This window comes from Narcine bancroftii, chromosome 2, assembly GCF_036971445.1.
Source record: "Narcine bancroftii isolate sNarBan1 chromosome 2, sNarBan1.hap1, whole genome shotgun sequence".
NCBI lineage: Eukaryota > Metazoa > Chordata > Chondrichthyes > Torpediniformes > Narcinidae > Narcine > Narcine bancroftii.
This window is the reverse complement of record NC_091470.1, coordinates 201,806,290-201,827,587: the sequence shown is the minus strand read 5'-3', so window position 1 is coordinate 201,827,587 and position 21,298 is coordinate 201,806,290. Positions and strand designations below refer to the sequence as shown.

Below are 21,298 nucleotides of genomic sequence, written 5' to 3'. Positions count from 1 at the left end.
CAATGTCATTATGGAAAGAGAGAAATCAGGGCCAAGGATTGAGGTTTTTGATTGGGGAAAAGCTAGATTTGAAGAGATGCGAAAGGACTTGCAGGGTGTGCATTGGGACAATTTGTTTTATGGGCAGGATGTAGTAGAGAGATGGAAGTCTTTTAAAGATCAGCTTTTGAGAGTGCAAAAGCTTTATGTTCCTGTTAGGTTAAAAGGAGGGGCAAAAGGTTTGAGAGAGCCGTGGTTTTCAAGGAATATTGGAAACTTGGTTCGAAGAAAAAGGGAGGCGTACATTAGATATAAGAAGCATGGAGTTAAGGAGATGTTTGAAAGATACATTGAATGTAAGAGGAATCTTAAGAGAGGAATTAGGAAAGCTAAAAGAAGGTACGAGAAAACTATGGCAAGCAGGGTGAAAACTAATCCAAAAGAGTTCTACAAATATGTTAATGGTAAGAGGAAAGCTAGAGACAAAATTGGTCCCTTAGAAAATCAGAGCGGAAAACTGTGTGTGGAGCCTAGAGAAATGGGGGAGATATTGAACAGTTTCTTTTCTTCGGTATTCACTAAGGAGAAGGATATTGGGAGATGTGAGATAAAAAAAGCAAATTGGGTAAATATGGGGAATAGAGAGATTACAAAAGGTGTAGTTTTAAGGCTTTTGAAGAATATAAAGGTGGATAAGTCTCCGGGACCAGACGGGATCTTCCCCAGGACATTGAGAGAAGTGAGGGAGGAAATAGCAGAGGCTCTGGCGGTAATTTTCCAAATGTCATTAGATATGGGGATAGTGCCGGAGGATTGGCGCATTGCGCATGTGGTTCCGTTATTTAAAAAGGGTTCAAGGAGGAAGCCTGGGAACTATCGGCCTGTAAGTTTGACGTCTGTGGTAGGTAAATTAATGGAGAAAATTCTTAGAGATAGTACTTATAAACATCTGGATAGACAAGGTCTGATCAGGAGCACTCAACATGGATTTGTGGGAGGAAGGTCATGTTTGACCAATCTGATTGAATTTTTTGAAGAGGTGACTAGGAATGTGGATGAGAGTAGCGCAGTGGATGTTGTCTATATGGACTTCAGTAAGGCCTTCGAGAAGGTACCACATGGAAGGTTAGTTAGGAAGGTGCAGTCTTTAGGTATAAATTTTAAGATAGTCAAATGGATTGAACATTGGCTGAAAGGGAGAGGCCAGAGAGTGATAGTAGATAATTGTGTGTCAGGTTGGAGGCCGGTGACCAGTGGTGTGCCTCAAGGATCTGTATTGGGCCCATTGTTGTTCGTTATATACATTAATGATCTAGATGATGTGGTGGTGAATTGGATTAGTAAATATGCAGACGATACTAAGATAGGTGGAATAGTGGATAATGAAGTTGGTTTTCAAGGATTGCAGAGGGATTTGGGCTGCTTAGAAAAGTGGGCTGAAAAATGGCAGATGGAATTTAATGCTGATAAGTGTGAGGTGCTTCATTTTGGTAAGAAGAATCAGAATAGGACATACGTGGTAAATGGGAGAGCATTGAGGAATACAGAAGAGGAGAAAGATTTAGGAGTAACAGTACATCATTCCCTGAAGGTAGAAACTCATGTGAATAGGGTGGTGAAGAAGGCTTTTAGTATGCTGGCCTTTATCAATCATTGCATGGAATATAGGAGTTGGGAGGTGATGTTGAGATTGTATAAGACGTTGGTGCGGCCTAATTTGGAGTTCTGTGTGCAGTTCTGGTCGCCTAATTATAGGAAGGATATAAACAGAGTGGAGAGAGTGCAGAGAAGGTTTACCAGAATGTTACCTGGGTTTAAGCATCTAGAGTATAGGGAGAGATTGGACAGATTAGGTCTTTATTCTTTGGAGCGTAGAAGGTTGAGAGGGAATTTGATAGAAGTATTTAAGATTATGAAAGGGATAGACAGAGTGGATGTGGATAGACTATTTCCGTTAAAAGGAGGAAAGATTAAAACAAGAGGACATGAGTTAAGAATTAAGGGGCAGAGGTTTAGAGGTAACATGAGAAGGAACTTCTTTACTCAGAGAGTGGTAGCCGTGTGGAATGATCTTCCGGGAGAAATAGTGGCGGCGGAGTCAATTGTATTATTTAAGAAAAGGTTGGACAGGTATATGGATGAGAAGAAGATGGAGGGTTATGGGCATTGTGCAGGGAGGTGGGACTAGAAAGGGGTGTTTGGTTCGGTGCGGACTAGAAGGGCCTAATGGCCTGTTTCCGTGCTGTAATTGTTATGTTATGTTAAAACTTAGAGCACAGTCCTGGGGGGAGGGGGGGCAATAGGCAAGAAAAGGTTGAGAATGCCTTCTCTAAACCTTTGTGATCCATGTACCAGATGTCTTTTAACCCTTAAGACTCAGGCTATTTTTAACCTTTCATAATATATTACTGCGAACTGGGTCCATGGATAAACCACGCTATCAAACCAGCTGGTGGATGGTTATAAAACCAGTCCCGGAAAACTGGGACACGGAATATATGTGCTTGTTGGTAGTCCCAGAAAACCGGGACATGGAGTCTGAAGTGTTAACATTCCATTTGTGCCCCCTTCTACCACCACCTGGCAACTCATTCACTTTTAACTCTTTCCCCTCTCACAAACCTTTTAGGACACCCCCTCCCCCCCTCCCCCCCCCCCCCCCCCCCCCAGCCCACCATCCACATCACTGCCCTTCATGATCTTGTGCACCTCTATAATGTCAGCTGGTAGAGTGTCCGCAACTTGTGCCGAAGGCCAGAGGCAGAGAAAGTGATCCATTCTCCACCATGAGGAATCCATTGAACTGTTAACAGGCAAGGATTCTGCATCACTCAGAATTCATCACTACTGAAAAAGCTGTCTTTTTAATAAGGTCGCAGTCTGGCACCGCATTTCAAATTGTCCTTTGGTCACACCTTGTTAAGGAACCAGATCCTCGGACAATTAATGCATTCTGTGCCATATTTCATCATAGACCCTATGTCTGATACTAAAGACCAAATCTCAGTTTCCATCTGTTACCCATTACCTTTCAAGCCCCAGCACATGTGTGCGCAGCTAAGGGATATATGAAAGTGGACAGCAGGAAAGGGATTTATTTTTGATATGTCCAAGATACATTTACAGTTGTAAATGTTAGCAACATGTTCTATTCTGTGCTTCAGTGACCATCAGATATAGGAGCAGAAGTAGGCCATTTGGCCCATAGAGTCTGTTCCGCCATTCTATCATGAGCTGATCCATTCTTCCACGCAGCCCCACTCCCCTGCCTTCTCCCCATAACCTTTGATACCCTGACTATTCAGATACCTTTACCTTAAATATACCCAATGACCTAGCCTCCACAGCTGCTCATGGGAGCAAATTCCAGAGGTTCACCCCTCTCTGGCGAAATAAATCCTTTTGCATTTCTGTTTTAACTGGACACCTTTCAATCCTGAAATTGTTTCCCCTTATCCTCGACTCCCCTACCATGGGAAACAACTTTTCCACATCTACTCAGTCCAGGTCTTTTAACATTTGAAATGCTTCTATGAAGCCCCCCCACCCCCCAACCCATCATTCTTCTGAACTCCAAGGAGTACAGTCGAAGCAGTGAGTATCTCCATAAGCAAGCTGAAGAATTTGATATAGTGTAGATTTCCAAACACTCCATGTGGCTAAGTTGTTAAAATTGCTCGTGGCTTTATTTTCTGCTTGAGTGATTTTTAATTTGAGTTTTCAGATTCATTCTCCACGATGAAAAGTTCATCTCCCTAATAGCCATGTCTGCTTTGCATTGCACAGAATCCATCATGATAATGAGGCTGTTTCATCCTAGACAGAATTCTCCCAATCTCAAGTTCCAGCTCTGTTGTATACAACAGGCATCAGCCATCTCTGGACATCTCTCCCAGACCACGTCTTGTCTCAGATTAAGTGTTTCATTGGATTGAATCAGGTTCTGCTTGCAAAGAATTGCATTTGAATTTGCAGTTTCGAAGCAGATCACTCAATTTTGTTTCCCTCCCATTTTCAAGATCTCAACATCCTTCAGGTGCCTTGCCGTTCGGTGTGAGCGATCATGTCTCTCCATCCGTCACGATCTCTGGCCCTCCAAATCATAGTTGTTGCCTCCCCTGTTCTCCATCGGTGAAGGCTCCATCTTTGAGCTGAGACCGTAGTCGATGTGGAGTTCATGATTACACAAGGGAAAAATACTGAAGTAGTTTCCTGGACAGGTAACCTTGGCCATTGATCCGCAGATTCATCTACCTGACGTTTTTAGTTTCACAACCATAAATTCCAATCTGTAGAAACTGTAAAAACCATCCACCATCTGCAATTCATGGCTTCACGTGATCCTGATTGGGAGTCTAAATAGGAACTGCATCTTGTCCAAGGGTGACCTATAGGCTGTTGGATGGAAGGAGCGCCTTACACCTCCTTTTGCTGACCAATTGGGTAGCACCAACATTGACTTTCAAGATCCAGCAGAAATATTTATGGTTACAATTTCATTTTGGAATTTTCCTTACTCTTAATCTTTGGGGAGCACTGTTAGCTTAGGAATGAGTCCCACGCTGTCACAGCACCAGCGACCCGGGTTCAAATCTAGCGCTGTCTGTAAGGAGTTTGTACGTTCTCCCCGTGTCAGCGTGGGTTTTGTCCGGATGCTCCAGTTTCCTCCCACTGCTCAAGACATACCGAGGTATGTAGGTTAATTGGGATATTTGGGTAGCATAGGCTCGCGGGCCTGTTTCTGTGCCGTCGGTCTACATGTAAATGTTATTGTTGCTAATCTGGCCTTATAGCTCAGTAGTTTGTCTTGGTTCAAGTTGTCCTAATTCAGGTGTGTTTCCCCCTTTCTGATGATCGTGCTGTTAAATGAAATCTTCGAGCCCATTAAACATGCTCCCATGGCCATCTTGCGGTGTGCTCAACTGTTGGAGATGGTGTTAGAGTCGGAATCTTTCGGCATGAACGTGTCGTGAAAATTATTGCTGTGAATAAATAAACTGGTGTAAAAGAAGAGAAAAAGTGAGGTCGTGCCTGTGGTTCATGGTCCATTCAGAATCTGATGGCCTGAGGAGAAGAAGCTGCTTTTGTATCATTGGGTGTTCGTCTTCAGGCCTCCTGTACCACCCCCTTGATGATAGCAGTGGGAAGAGGGCATGTCCTGGGTGGTGGGGGTCTTTGAGGATGGAGCTGCTTTCTTGAGACACCACCTCTTGTAAATATCCTCAATGGAGTGAAGACTGCTGCCCGTGATGGCGCTGGCCAAGTTCACAACTCTCTTCAGTCTTTTCCTGCCTTGTTCATTGCCATCTCCGTACCAGACAACTGGTCAGAATTCTTTCCACGGTACATCTATAGAAATTTGAAAGCGTCTTTGGTGACGTACTGCAGTGAGCTGAGATTCAATGGTGATGGGTTGTGCTGATGGCTGGCTCCTCCCCCATCTACCCATATATCACCCAGGGTTCCCACCTAAATCCTGAGCCCTACTGAAGACCATTGTAAGACCCTACCCTTTGTTAGAAGCCAATAAAAGTATGTGTTCTCCCTCCAGTTGTGAGAGCTTTTAATCACGCTACACGTACCAAATCTCAAACTCCGTAGTGTAGCCACTGGCAATCCTTCTTCATGATTGCATCGAAGTGGAGTCCCCAGGACAGATCTTCAGAGATGTAGACACCCAGAAATTTGAAGTTCTTTACCCTTTCCACTACTGACCCCTCGATGAGGACAGGTTCACATTCTCCTGATTTCACCCTCCTGAAGTCCACAATCAGCTCCTTAGTTTTGCTAAGGTTGATGCTGTGACACTACTCAACCAGCTGATGTTTCTCCCTCGTGCACACTTCCTCATTGCCATGTTAATGAAAGCTGGGCCATAGCTGCCATTTGTGTCAAGGTAGAAGCTTCCACCAAATGGAGGACTGATCAGCGACCCAGCACTGTCTGTAAGGAGTTTGTACGTTCTCCCCGTGACCTGCGTGAGTTTCGTCCGGGTGCTCCAGTTTCCTCCCACCTTTCAGAGACGCACAGGGTTTGTAGGTTAAATGGTGTATTTGGCGGCATGGGCAAAGAGCCTGTTACTGGGCTGTATCTCTAAGTTAAATTAAAATTAAAGAACAATTAGATCTATTCCTGGCCTGTATTTACCACTTTTTTAAAAAAAAAGAGGTAGGCTATCTAATCATCTTATTAGTTTAGGACCCACACTGTGACTGCAACATGTTGGTTGTAAAATGTTAATGGAGGTTCTTACTTCATCAAAATATGCATTGTACATGCAAACTCAGTCTGTGTTACATGGAGGCATAAATAGGGCTCAAAGAATTATTGAGCAGCCTTTCCATCCAGCAGATATTAGGGTTAGGGTTAGGCTTAGGGTTAACCCTGACCCTAATGTGCAGACAGTATATTTGACCGATGGAGGAACAGGAGCATCAAAATCAGGATGGCCAGGCTGGGGAATAGCTTCTTCCCGCAGGCTGTGAGATTGATGCAGTATCCTGTAACCGAATAATTCATCCCCAAATATTTATATCTATTTCTTTTAAATGATCTCTTTCTGTACCTATGCACTTATTATGTGCTGTCTATTGTGTATGTGCACCGAGATCTCGAGGAACCTTTTTTAAAAATCTGGTGGTATATGTACAATCAGATGATAATAAACTTGAACTTAGAACATTACAGCACAGTTTAGGCCCTTCGCCCCACAGTGTTGTGCTGACCTATAAATATTTTAAAAAATTATACCCTCCCTACCTCATAACCCTCTCATTTTCTTTCATCCATGTGCCTGTTGAAATCTCTTAAGTACCCCAATTATTCCAGCCCCCCCATCATCACCCCTGGCGAGGCATTCCAAGCACCCACCAATCTCTGTGTAAAAAAAAAACTTACCCCTAATGTCTCCCCTAAACTTTCCTCCCTTCACTTTGTGCAAATGTTATCTGGTGTTTGCTACTCCATCCCTGGGAAAAAGACCTCTATTTAAGTCACTTCTCTTCCTTTTTCCTTCAAAGGGAAAATCCCCAGCTTGCCTCATAAGACATATTTTCCAATCCATGCAACATCCTGCTTAACTTGATGTTCATGCTGCTGCGATCCTGCTGTTGCTGCCCCTTCTTCGAAGGGCATGAGAATGTTAGGAAACCCGAGGGGGTGGGGGTGGGGGGGGGTGAGGGGGAATATGGGAATAGCATTTGGTTTGCCTGAAGTGGCTGTGGCATCGAGAAAGCAAGGCACAGTTGCGGTGCTTTCTGTGGGTATGCTTGCCGCTTGCTCAAGAAAATTAAATCACAACTTTAAATTTCAGCAACAGCGCAGAGACCGGGAACTCCGCAAGCAGCAGGAAAAAGAGCACCAGCGGCAGTTGGATGAGATGCAACAGCTTCGCAGGAAAGAGGAGAGGAGGCAAGCAGAGAGAGAGCAGGTACAAACCCTACCTGCTGCAACATAATTAATCTTTCATCAATTGCAGTCGGGGACCTCGACTTATAATGGGGTTTGGTTCTGGGACTTGCATCCGTAAATTGAAATCGAGTGATAAAACGCAGAATTTGCGGGAAAAAACGCGATTATTTTGCCAAAAAAAACCCCGAGATTTGGCCAAAAAAAAAGCAGGAGACTTGCCGAAAAAACGCGAGACAGAACTAACATAGCTTTGAAATTTTGTATGTTGGGATATCGTAAGTAGGGGTCTATCTGCACAGTAAAACTCCTGGTATCCAACACCTATGGGGATTGGTGGATGTCTATTTTCCGGTTGCTTGAGACATATTCTTACAATGGCAAACTAATACACTTGCATCAAGAATAAACAGTTCAAAATACAAAAATACTACACTGAACAAACTTCACCTGCATGAATATATAAACCTTAAAGCATTTCACTCTATTTTCAGTCACATTCTTTGAAAATTAACCTTCACTGCATCTGCAGGTTCCTCCCCCTCCACAAAGCTGCCCAAAAGGCAAAAAACATTACAGAAAATTAATTAAACCCCTCCCCCCCCCCCAAAAGTTTACAGATAAAAGCCCCTGACCAGGGAGACTCTTACTAAGCAGGGATAAGGAGATACTTTAAGAAAGTCAGAACGATGGCAAGTGGCATTGACCAGCTCTTCATCCTGGGCTTCGCCATTTTATTTAACACGACTTTATTTAAACAGCTGCTAGGAGCAAAGCATGACCAAGACTCTTCACTGGCTGAATATTTGCTCCCATCTTCACCAAAGGTTGATGTGTTACTTCCAAGAACATTTACTTCTACAATGTTAAACTTATGTAATTTTTACCTATTATTCTTATTTAATAATTTTTAAATTTATTTTCCTCGATTTTTTTTTGCTGGTTGGTTGAGGCTGCTGTTTGCTTGTATTCCAGACACCAGGGGTTTTACTGTTATAATATGACACCTGCAGTCTGATGATCCATGTTCAGTTTCGAGCCTATTCTGGCCCTGCCTGAGGCAATATTGCAATGCCGAGCTAACCACCATGTCCCAGGATGACAATGGGAGCAGTTCAGCCAGAGTCCACCTGCCCTCGCCTAGTCATTTTTTGTAATATTTTATTTATAATTTTAAATATCTTTAACAATATACCAAATACAAAACCAAGAAAACCCCTCCCTTCACCCCTTCCCCTCTATATGTCCTATTAAACAAAGAAAAAGAAAAAAATATCATCCCATTGTCAGTGCGTAAAATAAAACATATGGAGACACCATAATCCCACAGTGTTAAGATCTTCTCAGAGGTTTACATGCTACTCAGTAGCAATCGTAGCCCCATATTGGCACCAGTGAGGTACCTGTATGCTCTAAATAAGGCTGTCAGTTTTTTAGGATGGTGTTTGTTATATCCCTTCCTGACGTTGTCAAGTGGGATGCAGCTATTCATCTCTGAAGACCTCTCTAGATGACACTTTCCTTATTCAAGTATATCCTAATTTCAGAGTATCATCTTCCAAAGCGTGAGCTGCGATAGCCCAAATTTAGATCTCTTTAATCCAACAAATCAAACTCTGTGGCTGTTACTTTATGTAGTTTTAATTCGTTGAAAGAATGGATAAACATTTTGAATAGCTTCGCAACAAGACTTTCATAACAATGAATAACAAAGCATTTACTGTATGATAGAGATACAAAGATATATAGAGATACAAAAATTCAAAGAAAAATTTCTCGTACTCACGCTTCCTTCACATCTTGTAGGAAAAGAACAAGCACTTAGCCTGGGCAAATATTACATCATAGTCACTATGGTAACACTACAAACAATAGTTCCCTTAAAGAGACAGGCACAAAATTAACTAAGAATCAAAAACACAAGGTTTTAACCTTTACAACCACGAATAGATGGGAGTCAGACTTTCATGTTACTGCTATGAACTTCCTGGCCACACAGCAGGCAATTTCGCCGAGTCTTTTCATTCCCAAATGCACGTGAGGCTGACAGCTGACCCTCCTGCAAAGGATTCCCTTCCCACGTGGAGCAGGCTGCTGCTGCTCTCTGACTTGTCTCTCCAGGAAGAGTGTCAGCAGAAGGATGCGGATTCCTGTAGGACTATACTGTAGCAGCAACTCATACCGACAGGGCTCAGAAGGGAGGGAAACTTGATATCCCCCACCCCCCATTTAATTATCTGGCGCACTCCCTCATTTGCCACATTCAGTAAAGGTCTCCCTCTGCAAACCATTCTGCACTCACCTCTTTGCCTTTCTGATTCACATGATTCTTGGAACATTCTTCTTTTCATACATGGTAAACAAGGATGCTTGTTAACACATTGGTTTTTTTGTCAGTTTGTGATCATTATCGATCCAAAAACAATCATGCTTGAAATATTTGACCCAAAAGAAAACATGAATTTAATTTGAGCATCCTTATGAAGACCCACATTTACTGTATTTAATTTTTTTAAATTTAGACATTCAGCATGGTAACAGGCCATTTCGGCCCACGAATCCGTGGCGCCCAATTTATACACCCTGTTCAGCTACACCCCCAGTACATTTTGAATGGTGGGAGGAAACCGGAGCCCCCAGAGAAAGCCTGAGCAGACACGGGGAGAACGTACAAACTCATCACAGAGAGCGCAGGGTTCGAACCCCAGTCCAGTTCCAATCGCTGGCGCTGTAAATGTGTTGCGCTAACTGCTATGCGAACTGGTGCTGGCCCAGTTGTCATGTGAAGAATCAATGATCCCATTTACAACTGATTCTTTAAAGCACGCTGTATTCCAACAAAACTTTCCTATGAACCAATTTGCTCCCTTGAGACTGTAAGAACCAAATCTAAATTCATTATCATCTGACTGTACACATACAACCAGATGGAACAGGGTTTCTCCGGACCACAGTGTACACACATACACAATACAAAATAATCACATATATACATAAAGATACAATTTAAAATATACATAAATATGCTAGGATGATTTACTGGGTTACTGTTTTGTCAATCTCACAGCCTGCGGTAAGAAGCTATTTCCCAGCCTGGCAATCCTGATCTTTGTAAAAGCAGTAACAGACAACATGCTAACCTTACAGTAACAAACTAAGCACCCTTGTCTTGAAATCGACTGCCTTTTAATCAGAGGGCAGGCAAGTGCTGGGTTGGGGGTTGGAGAGTGGTTCTTGTTCTACACATTGACAGGTCTTTTAGATGTCCCACATTTTGGTGCAGAATCGAGTTTGTTCTGGTTACCATAACCACCAGCTCCAACCCCAACCATGGGTGAACTGTTTCCCGTGCTGAATTTGCGGGTACCTGTGCCCCAGGCCGCATTCCCATCCTTCAAACCCCTCAGTCCCCACACTCATTTTGGTGTTCTCAATCACAGGTTTCCAGTGGGATGTGATTTCCTTACAATCGGTTTGTAAGTGGTTGAAAAACTAAATGAAACTGCAGATTGAGCAGACTGCAAATTATTTTTTCCCTCTCCATATCTTAGCTACCAGAAGTTTAACTCATTTGTGTCAATGGTCAAGGATACTTTTTTTCTAGATTGTTATCTTTCTTTATCTGCTTCCGTGAATCATTTTGCATTCTCTGTTCCCAGGAGTACATAAGACACCAATTAGAGGAGGAGCAGAGACAGTTAGAGATTCTTCAACAGCAGCTACTGCAAGAACAGGCTCTGCTTCTGGTAAATGGTGCAGGCTGCAAATCCTCATCCCTTTCATATCATACCCAAGGTGTCTGCCCCTACCACTTACAGGGGTCATGCAACATTTTCACAGGAGTAACCAGGGTGTTTTCCTTTCGGACTCCTTCCTTCCTCCTCTCTGTTCCCCCCCCCACCTCCTCTCCCCATCTTCCAACCCTACAAGAAAAATATAGTTCAATTATTAAAGTATTTTGTCCAGATTCTGAGGTGAGTGTGGGTTCTTTAGTTACAGTGATAATATTTTCTTAAACGTCCAAGTGAAATATGCATCTTTCCATGCATATTAGCATTAGATTTATCCAAGCTTTTACATTAAAATTCTTTGGGGAGAAAGCACCAATGGCCACTTTGGCTTAGGTGGGCTAATTGAGAGACCATGGGTTCAGTGGTGATGACTTGACTTCCAGTGCCCTGATAGCTTGATCCCAAATGTGATCACTGCAGCAGAAATTGATATCTGTGGGATCATTGTGTCCTCTTTGGCGTGTGTGTGTAAGAATGATTTTTTTGATTTTTTTTATCGTTAGGTCCTTATGTCGACATGCTAACTGGCAAGGTACACAGGTTTGGACATTGTTTCCCCCACCCCATCCCTTCCCATTTCTGCTCTGCCCACCCCAGGATTACTCTACCTACTCTTGTAAAACAAATATTGAATGACCCCTTCAATCCATTTCCATCTCACTACAAGACCTTCAATGTCTTATCCTGTGTGTATGCGTGTGTCTGTGTGTATCTTTTTTTTGCGGATTGTCTTTGTAACCGGTGCTATTAAACCCTTTTTTTTTGTTTGTTTGTTGGTTCAGTTTAAATCCCAATCGGCAACCAATTTGCATTAAGGCATGGAGTGCAAATAGAATGAACTTAGACTGGAGTGAATCTGACGTCAACGTTTGGCCCCTTAGCGGCAGCGACGGAGCTAGCAGATTTAGCATGGCCCTTGTCCCCCCTGAGCAACTGCTCTCCCCCAAGGCACAGTTCCACCACAAACCAGAGCTTTAAAATGTTGATAGGATATGAAGGGAGGGAATCAATCTGGGCATTGACAATGTCCTGCTGGTCATCTTCAATCAATGGTGCAGGTGGGGAAGAATTATCTTCACACAAATCATTTAAGATGAGAAAAAGGAGCTGCCCCGAAGGGGAATTGGATTCACTCTGACTCTGGACTGAATTTAGATCAAGCATGTGCCAGCTTTTCGATCTAGACTCATTCTGGGTGTTCTTTCCATCAGTGTGCATGTAGTTTTGCAATGAACCTGATTTTGTTCCCCCGCCCCCCCCACCACCCAAAACTTCGAGCATTACAGGCTTTTCTTCGGAATGCTTTATCTGAAGGTTTCTTTTGTGTACTGGCGATAGTGATTTTGTCCAAAATACAGTAAAACCCCTGGGATCTGGCACCTAAGGGGTGGATAAGTGAATTTTATGGTCACTTGAGGTTGTGTGTTGTGTGATTGACGAACCAACAGTGAGACGCGCAGCCAATTTTAAACTGGCGTATTTTTAGGTTTTATTTTCCGCAATTTTTTTGTTGTTGCCAGTTGCTTGGAGGCTGCCGGTTGCTTGAATTCTGGATAACAAGGGTTTTACTGTAACTGACTGCACCCAACTATTCTTTATATGTCTGTTCAACATCTGAGGTGATAAAATGATTCTCCAATGAATGCTTTGGTTGTCCAGGAAAACCCTGGTGTAAAGTTCCGGGATAAACGAGGCAAAACGCCGGCAGTGACTCTCACTTGTTAAACCTCATCCTGCACTTGCTCGCAAGTTCAGGGACTTTAGCTGAGCGATGGTAAGATGGTTGTGTTCCTTAATCGTAGATATAGCAGACCACGAATTCTGGGCCATGAGTAGAATTCACTGGAGGTCGCAGCTAATCCTCTGCCCCAAATTCAGTGCTCTTTTCTTCTCCGCACTGGATTATCAAGGCCTTCAACCATGGTCCAGTTGAGGCTGAACAGATGTGATTGGTGTTAACCAGATGGGAGAAACCAGCACAAATATAGTGCTGATATTCTCATGTTGGTTTCACTGTATGTATGAGTAACTATCGGATCATTGAAAGCATGTTTGCAAATTTTTATACCTTTCAAACTTTTAGCACGATTTTTGCCCTTTCATATAAAACTAACAAATTTAGTTCTCCACAGTGTTTAATAAATTGGAGGTAGAAAGTGCAATTGTTACAGCTGATAGTTTTATCTGTTAGATGAGTGGAATGAGATGCACTTTTGGAGCAATCAAAACGAGTTCACTGGGCATGAAAAACTGCTGTAGAAAGTCTTATGTTGGCCGTAACATACCCCCTTATGCTCGTGATGTCCATTAGCCCCCAACTATTTCAGTGAGAAGTTACTTATGGATGCAGCGATATGAGTTTTCCATTACAATATGAGTTTTGCAGAGGGATCTGGATCAGTTTGAAAAAAATAGACTGCAAAATGGCGGTTGGAATTTAATGCAGACAAGTGTGTGGTATTTTTCTTTGGAAGGACAAACCAGGATAGGATAGGGAACAGGAGGGCAGTAGAACAGAAGGATCTGGGAATACAGATAGATAATTCCCTGAAAGAGGTATCACAGGTAGATAAGGGTTGTAAAGAGAGCTTTTGGCACATTGGCCTTCGTAAATCAAAGGGTTGAGTTTCGAATGTTATGATAAAGTTGAATAAAACATTGGTGAGTCCAAATTTGGAGTATTGGGGTGCAGTTTTGGTCACCGAACTATAGGAAAGATAACAATAACATTGAAAGGGTGCAGAGTTGGAAGAATTGAGTTACATAGAAGGGTTAAACAGGTTAGGAATTTATTCCCTGAAGCATAGAAGAATGAGAGGGGGTTTGATAGAGGTTTACAAAATTATAATGAGTATAGGTAGAGTAAATCCAAGCAGGCTTTTTCCACTCAGGTTAGGTGAGATCAAATCTAGAGGACATGAGTTCAGGGTGAAAGGGGAAAATTTAAAGTGAACATTAAGGGAAACTCCTTCACGGAGAGAGTGTTGGGAGTGTGGAACAAGTTACCAGCTGAAGTGGTGAATGCGGGCTCAATTTTGAGTAAAGTGTGTACAGGTACATGGATGGGAGGGGTATGGTCTGAGGGCCGGTCAGTGGGACTAGGCAGAATATTAGATCGGCACAGACTAGAAAGGCTGAAGGGCCTGATTCTGTGCTGTACCATTCTGTGGTTTTATCCTTTTTGACCCTTTGTATTTTCTATCACCAGGATGTCTGCTTCTGTAATTGTCCCTGTCTTTACCCAAGCATTTGTTACCTGTTGAATCAGCTTCTATAAAAGGCTCCAATGGTTTAACCTCCTGATGCACTCTGTCAATTTGCTATCGTCCAAGTTCTGACTGCTATCGTTCACCTCGGCCCATTGTATTTGTAATCACTGCTGCATTTTTTTTTGTTGGATTGGCAACACTTTCATTTTAAAATTCCCATTCTCCATTCTATCTCTTCATGACACGCCCCCTATGTGACTACTCCATTCCCTGCCTTACCTGAGTCGTAACTTGTTCCACACAAAGGTTGGGGCATACAGGGAATGAGCTGCCAGAGGAAGTGATTGAGGTGGGTACATTTATAATGCTTAAAAGACACTTAGACAGGTACTTGAATAGAAACAGGTTCGAGGTGTCTGGATCAAGTGTGGGCCAATGGGACTAGGTCAGAGAGGCAACTTGGTTGGCATGGATGACAAGTTGAGCCACAGGGTCTGTTCCAGTGCAGTAACGCTCCCCAGTTCCATTAAACCCACTTTTCAATAGCACAGGTACTCAGGTATGAAAAATGTCGGCAGGTGTCTGGGCAAAGCGGTGGGGGGGGAGAAGGTGTGGTCACCCTCCCCCTTTCAATTTCTCTTCCCTCTCTCCCCCTCTATTCACCCAGTCATCCCTCCTCCCCTTGATTGTTGCTGTCCCCTCCCTCCCTTCCCCACCTATCACCTGCCTTGTGACCTCCCCTCCCTCCCCATTTTGTTCAGATGCCTACTAACATTTTTCCATACCTTGACAAAGGGTTCGAGCCTGAGACATCAGTGATGTATTTTTACCGATCCAATATGCTGAGTTTCTCCAGCTTTGTGTTTTCACTTTACCACTCCCTTAACAAGCATTCAGTGATATCCCCTTGCGCGGTTTACGATTAGTAGCATTCCCGTAAAACATCTTGAGTGTTTGGTGTGGATGGGAACGGCAGCAATTCAGATGCATCATTTAAAGTTACCTCTCAACGTGAGCACCAGAAGTAATAAAGTTGACTATTGCTAATTATTAACCGTTCTCGGCTGCTTGCTCCTTTTGTGCACAAATAGTCCTGGAATGTTAGCCCATGAGCTGGTCCTTTGAAATGCATCCAGTTAGTCCATTCCTCTACTCCTTCCAGGGAGTTATTTTAAAGAAAATCTCAGTTCTGTACGTCCAAAGTCTGTTTGGAACGTTCTCTTGTTTTCTACACTTTCAGACAGCATCGAACAAAACAGCATGCTGAACAGTTCTTCCCTAATTCTGAGCAATCCAGGATATCAACTAGTGCGTCCAGTGCTCCCGTTGTGGTTTTCTCCACATCGGAGAGACTAGATGCAGGCTGGGAGATCGCTTCGTTGAGCCCCTCGGCTCAGTCTGCCGCAATAGGGTAGATCTCCCGGTGGCCACCCATTTCATTTCCCCGCCCCATCCCCTTGCTGACATGTCTGTCCATGGTCTCATGTACAGCCAGACTGAGACCACCCGCGAATTAGAGGAAGAACATCTCATCTGCCTGTGGGCACCCTCCAACCGGATGAGGTTAACATCAACCTCCTGTTTCCGTTAGTTCCCCCCCCTCAACTCCCAATCTAATACTATTTCTCCTTTCCTTTAGCTCTGACTTTCCTTTTCCCTCTGTCCCCTTTCCATCAGTTCTGCATTTACAGAGCCACCCCCTCCTCCGATCAATTCTCACCTTTCATCTCCTGTCCTATCCATGCCCAAGTTTTCATTGTCTGTTGGATGGCGCTCTTCCCTCTCCCCAGCCTTTTGCCTTGAAGAAGGACTCAGGCCCAAAACATCAGTAATATATCATTACTTCCCATGGATGCTCCCAGAGCAGCTTAGTTCCTCCAGCATTTACTGTGTTTGTACTATAATCACAGCATCTGTAGACGTTTATGTTTCATTCCTGTCAAAGGCCCCGCTTGTTTTTTCACACATTAAGTGCCCAATCTTTGCCGCTATGGTAACTGCAGGCCTCGCGTCAGGCATTTCTTCATCGGCAAGCAGGCAGATTGTGAGTGTGCGAGTCCGTAGATTGCTTGACTGCTGTGCGAGGTGTTATTTATAGAACAAAACTGGCAGAGGCACCAAAGTAGATTGGCCACCCTCTCGGATAAGCCAGCGTGCATGTGGAGGAGGAACAGATGAATGAAAAGTGTGGCAAACGCGAAGAAAATTCTTCAGCGGTTTGACTTCACTTCGGTGTCCTGGATCTAAAGCCGTCCTGTGGTGCTGAACACATGCTTAGAGGACTAATTGCTTTCAACCCTTCTACTCACATACCAGAGCACTCTGCTAAAATAACAGTTCTGACCCTCATGAGAAATTACAGAAATAAAAGAATTTTATTGAGTGCAGTATTAAAGTTTGTCCCACAGAGACAATATTCCAAAGATGTGTTCACATCAGTAGTCTAACAATTTTAGACATTTAAAGATATATATTTCAGGAGGTAAGATTCAGATATGAATAGATCTTATTCAACCGGCTCCATGACCAGGTGAAGGAAATTTGTGATCCCAAACCCAGACCAGTTTTGCCACTATTTAGTGTTGCTGAAACCATCAGAAACACTAGAATTGGGACCAAAAGTCCTTTGAGCTGGCTGCAGATTGCAGCATGATCATGGCTTATCTTGTACCTCAGCTCCGTTTTCCTGTACTACATCCCTTTCTAAATGTAAATTCACTTTTAAATTTAACTTGTAAACATTTAGACATACAGTACAGTAACAGGCCACAAGGCTGCGCCACCCAATTACACTCAATTGGCCTTTCAACACCCCCCCCCCCCTCCCTCCCCCGTATGTGTTGAAGGGTGGGAGGAACCCCATGCAGACAAGGGAGAACTTACAGACAGCGCCAGATTCGAACCCCAATCACCGGCACTGTAACAGCATTGCGCAAACCACCATGCAAACCATCTGCCCCCCCCCCCATCTTAATTTTGTTTGAATCTCTTATCACCTGTAAACAATGTTTATCCAGAATTTCAATGGGCTCCATAACCCCCCCCCCGACCAGCGGATTCGAAATGTTCACCTCTCCTCATTTTGATCCGAAACAGCCAATGATTTGTCCTGATCCTTTGATTCCTGCTTCTAGACAACTGCCTGCAGCCAGCTATTGAACCCTGCACAAAGCAATGAGATTTCTCTTCCGAACTGTAAAAGATCTTGTTGACTAATTCTCTCCACTCCAGGACTCAGTCTGGTGTATCTTTAAGACACCCCATCCACTCAGCTCTGCCGCCCCCCCCCCCCCCCCTCCCCATGGCAAGAATCATGACTTAGGTTTGGGAAGTGGGCTGTCCATGTCTGCTGCAGGCTCCCTGGTGTGAGAAACAGAAGTACCTTCACAGATTTCGCTCGAGACAAAAATTGAGAACAAAGAACATTTATTGTACAACAGTGCAAAGTTGGGTGCTTCCCCTTACCCTGGCAATACACACACATACTGGGGCTCACCCAACTTTTATACAGTTCATTTCAGTGTAGAGTTACCCTCCCCCCCCCCCCCAACATTCTTCTGCCTCCTGGATTGGTTTGGCATTTGGTAATTCTGTCTGCCTACTTGCAGTTTCTGTAAACCTGAAAGACCATGGGGTATCCTGTCTGGGTCCCATCATGTCATTGTCCTTATTCATGAATCTGCCTTTGTCCTTATTCACACATCTCAACCCCCAGGACTTATTAATTCTATATGCAGAACTTGCTAATTCTGTCTATCACTAAAGACCCTTATTCTATTATGTGCAACCCCCTTCCTCACACTCTTCGGAATTCATCCCTACTCAGCACTTACTTAACTTCCTCTAATCTAGTCTAGTAAATTCTCAACTGGAAGCTTGGTCTTTTTCCCAGCGAGTCAGCAAACGAACTGCAATCTCAGCATCAACAGACGGAGTTTGGGAAACATACATCCTTTGGGTTGTAGTGATCTGACGAAGGGTCCGTTGAATTAAACACTGCACACAAGTCATTAGGCAGGGAAGTATCATGATGGCTAAAATAACGAGTCCAACTGCTATAAGGGCTGTGTGTATCCACCTCCAGTCACCAGTAAAAAGTTCAACCGCCTGACCATTGTGACCATTGTCATCAATTGATCTTCCACAAACGCCCCCCTCAGCAGCCAACAAGTAATCGAGAGCCAGGTGGTTTTGATAAGCTGTAGCTCGTATCTGTCGTTGTTCTTCAGCCAATAAATCGAAGGCCGTCGCTGTCTGTTTGGTGATAATCTCCAAAATTGCCTGGAGTCTGATTAAACGGTTTAAATGCCAAACAGCTGTGGTACTCTGGAGCATCTTGAGCCATTTACAACTGGAATCCCCCTTATACTGATGGCCTTTAGCCTTCCGAATGTATTCGTGACCCAAAGGATGATTTACAAGATGCCAAGTTGGGGGGGGGGGGGGGGTTTATTGTTACCTAACCTGTGAGTAGCAGCTTGTCTGCGAGCATTAGCATATATACCCCCTTTATCCCTATTCCAGGTATAGCCCTGACTAATGTTCTGCCTGTCATTTTCCCACCATCTTCTTTGTACCATATTTTTAGCACTCATCTTTTTAATATCTGTAGAGGCCAGGACGCAAACCCAATCCACTCCCCTAGGGCAGTTCTGTTTCCCTGGTCCATATTGGGATCCTAAATAAAACCATACTAAATAAGGTACCCCACTATGAATACACTCTATACCTGTGCCCTGTCTGCATTCTAAAGGTAAACTTGTCCATTCCTCAAAGTAATTATCACCTCTGCTGCCCCTATTCCAGGAGGACTTAATACATTGTGTACAATTGGGTGGTTTCCCAAAAATTGGGAACCAGCAGAAAAACAATACAGCAAATAATAAAAATAACATTACAGCACTTTTTCCCAGCGTAGCGTAACTTTCAGAACAGAAGGATGCGAGACTGCACACCAGGTGGAGGGTATATTATCAACGTCTTTAGTCCGTGGATTAGCTTGTTTAATGCATTGTATGTGAGTCCACCCCTGCAGTGTCTGTAATCAGAAGTACACAATAAGGGCCATCCCATATCAGTTTTAGTTTATGGTCTTGCCACGCTTTTACATACACCCAATCACCAGGTTTTACAGAATGAATAGGATAGTCCAGGGGTGGGTTTTGAGCTAATAAACCCTTCTGTCTTAAGTCATATAGAGAAGTAGAAAGTCCCTGTAAATATTTAGATATGTACTGGTCATTAGCCTCAGGGATAGGGGTATCAGTGTGGAATCCCATGTAAGGAAGACCAAACATCATTTCGTATGGTGAGACAGCAAGGTCCTTACGAGGAGCTGTGCGAGTCCTAATTAAAGCTAAGGGTAAGCATTTAATCCAGGAGAGGCCAGTTTCCTCATGAAGTCGAGTGAGTTGATTTTTCAGGGTTTGATTCATCCGTTCAACATGGCCTGAACTCTGGGGGTGCCATGGGGTATGTAACTGCCAATCTATTCCCAGGATTTTACACACACCCTGGAGTACCTGAGAGGTAAAATGTGTACCTCGATCTGAGTCAATGGTTTGAATAATGCCATAACACGGAATAACAGACTCTAGTAATATCGGTTAACGGTGCTAGTACGATCATTAGGGGTCGGGAAAGCCTCAACCCATCGAGTAAAATGATCCACCATCACCAGGAGGTATTTATAAACCCCTATCTTAGGTAATTCCGTGAAGTCAATCAATATTCGTTGAAACGGGCGTACGGCTATATTGCGACCGCCAGGCATTACCTGGCACATGACTTTCTTATTCACTCGCTGACAGATTGGGCACCCCCGAGTACTTTGCTTGGCTATGGTGTATATTCCCGAGCAATTAAAGGACCGTACAAAAGCATCAACAAGTGCCTGTGTTCCCCAATGTGTCTGCTGGTGGAGCTGATCAATAATCTGATGAGCCAAGGCTTTGTTCAGTACTTGGTGTCCCTCTGCCGTCCACCCATCGGCAGTTTGACGCATTCCCTGGTTTTTCATATAAACCTCCTCTTCCCGTGAAAAGATGGGAGTCTTTTGAACCTCCTGTGGGGTGGGGAGTAACAGCTGCATGTCTATTTTTTCTGTGAGTGCAGCCTGTTTGGCAGCTTCATCTGCCCGTCTGTTCCCCTGTGCTTCAGAACTGTCAATAATTTGATGGCCCCGTACATGAACTACAGCTATCTCCTCAGGTAACATAAGAGCATCTAAGGATTGAACAATTAAGTTTTCATGGATCAACTTTTGTCCTTTCCCAGTTATCATTCCCCGCTCTTTCCAAATCTTTCCAAAGGTGTGCACTACACCAAAAGCATATTTTGAGTCGGTATAGATTGTGCCCACCTTTCCCTCTAAACCCTGGAGAGCTCAACAGAGGGCATATAATTCACAGGATTGTGCCGACCAATGACCGGGAAGACGACCGGCTTCAATCGCAACTCCTCCATTCCCGTCCACTACACTATACCCGCTATACCGAATGTCGTCAATGCAGCAGGAAGATCCATCAATAAACCATCTTTCACCCTCTCGTAAAGGTTCATCACTTAAATCATCTCTAATTTTTGTCTGTAAATCTATCACTTCTAAACATACATGCTCTAAATCATTGGGGACAGTATCAGAATCTGGAGAAACCAAGAAGGCGGCTGGATTCTGTTCTTTGTTTATAATCAGTGTCAAATCATCCCTATCCATGAGAATCGCTTCATACTTTAAAATTCTAGAATCAGTAAGCCACCTTCCGGCACGTTGTAAGAGAATGGTGCGGACTGTGTGAGGGATATGAACTATCATCGGGGCACCAAACGTGATCTTTCGTCCTTCATCGACTAAAATAGCAGTGGCTGCAATTGCTTGCACACATTCTGGCCAACCACGACAAACAGGATCTA

The 21,298-nt window shown here is 43.7% G+C and overlaps 1 protein-coding gene across 4 annotated transcripts in view; it reads left to right on the top strand.

Annotated features, from left to right (window-relative positions):
• The window catches only part of LOC138755002 (misshapen-like kinase 1), a 406,606-nt gene that overhangs the window by 187,701 nt on the left and 197,607 nt on the right, over positions 1 to 21,298 (top strand). For 3 of the 4 annotated variants that reach the window (XR_011351978.1, XM_069920126.1, XM_069920128.1), the window contains exons 13-14: positions 7,292 to 7,408; positions 11,046 to 11,132. Coding sequence is in view for 3 of the 4 variants with exons in the window: in XM_069920126.1 (XP_069776227.1) it covers positions 7,292 to 7,408; positions 11,046 to 11,132 (204 nt within the window). In the remaining variant the exon portion in view is untranslated. The remainder of the gene's footprint in view (positions 1 to 7,291; positions 7,409 to 11,045; positions 11,133 to 21,298) is intronic. The other variant, XM_069920129.1, reaches the window with a different exon arrangement.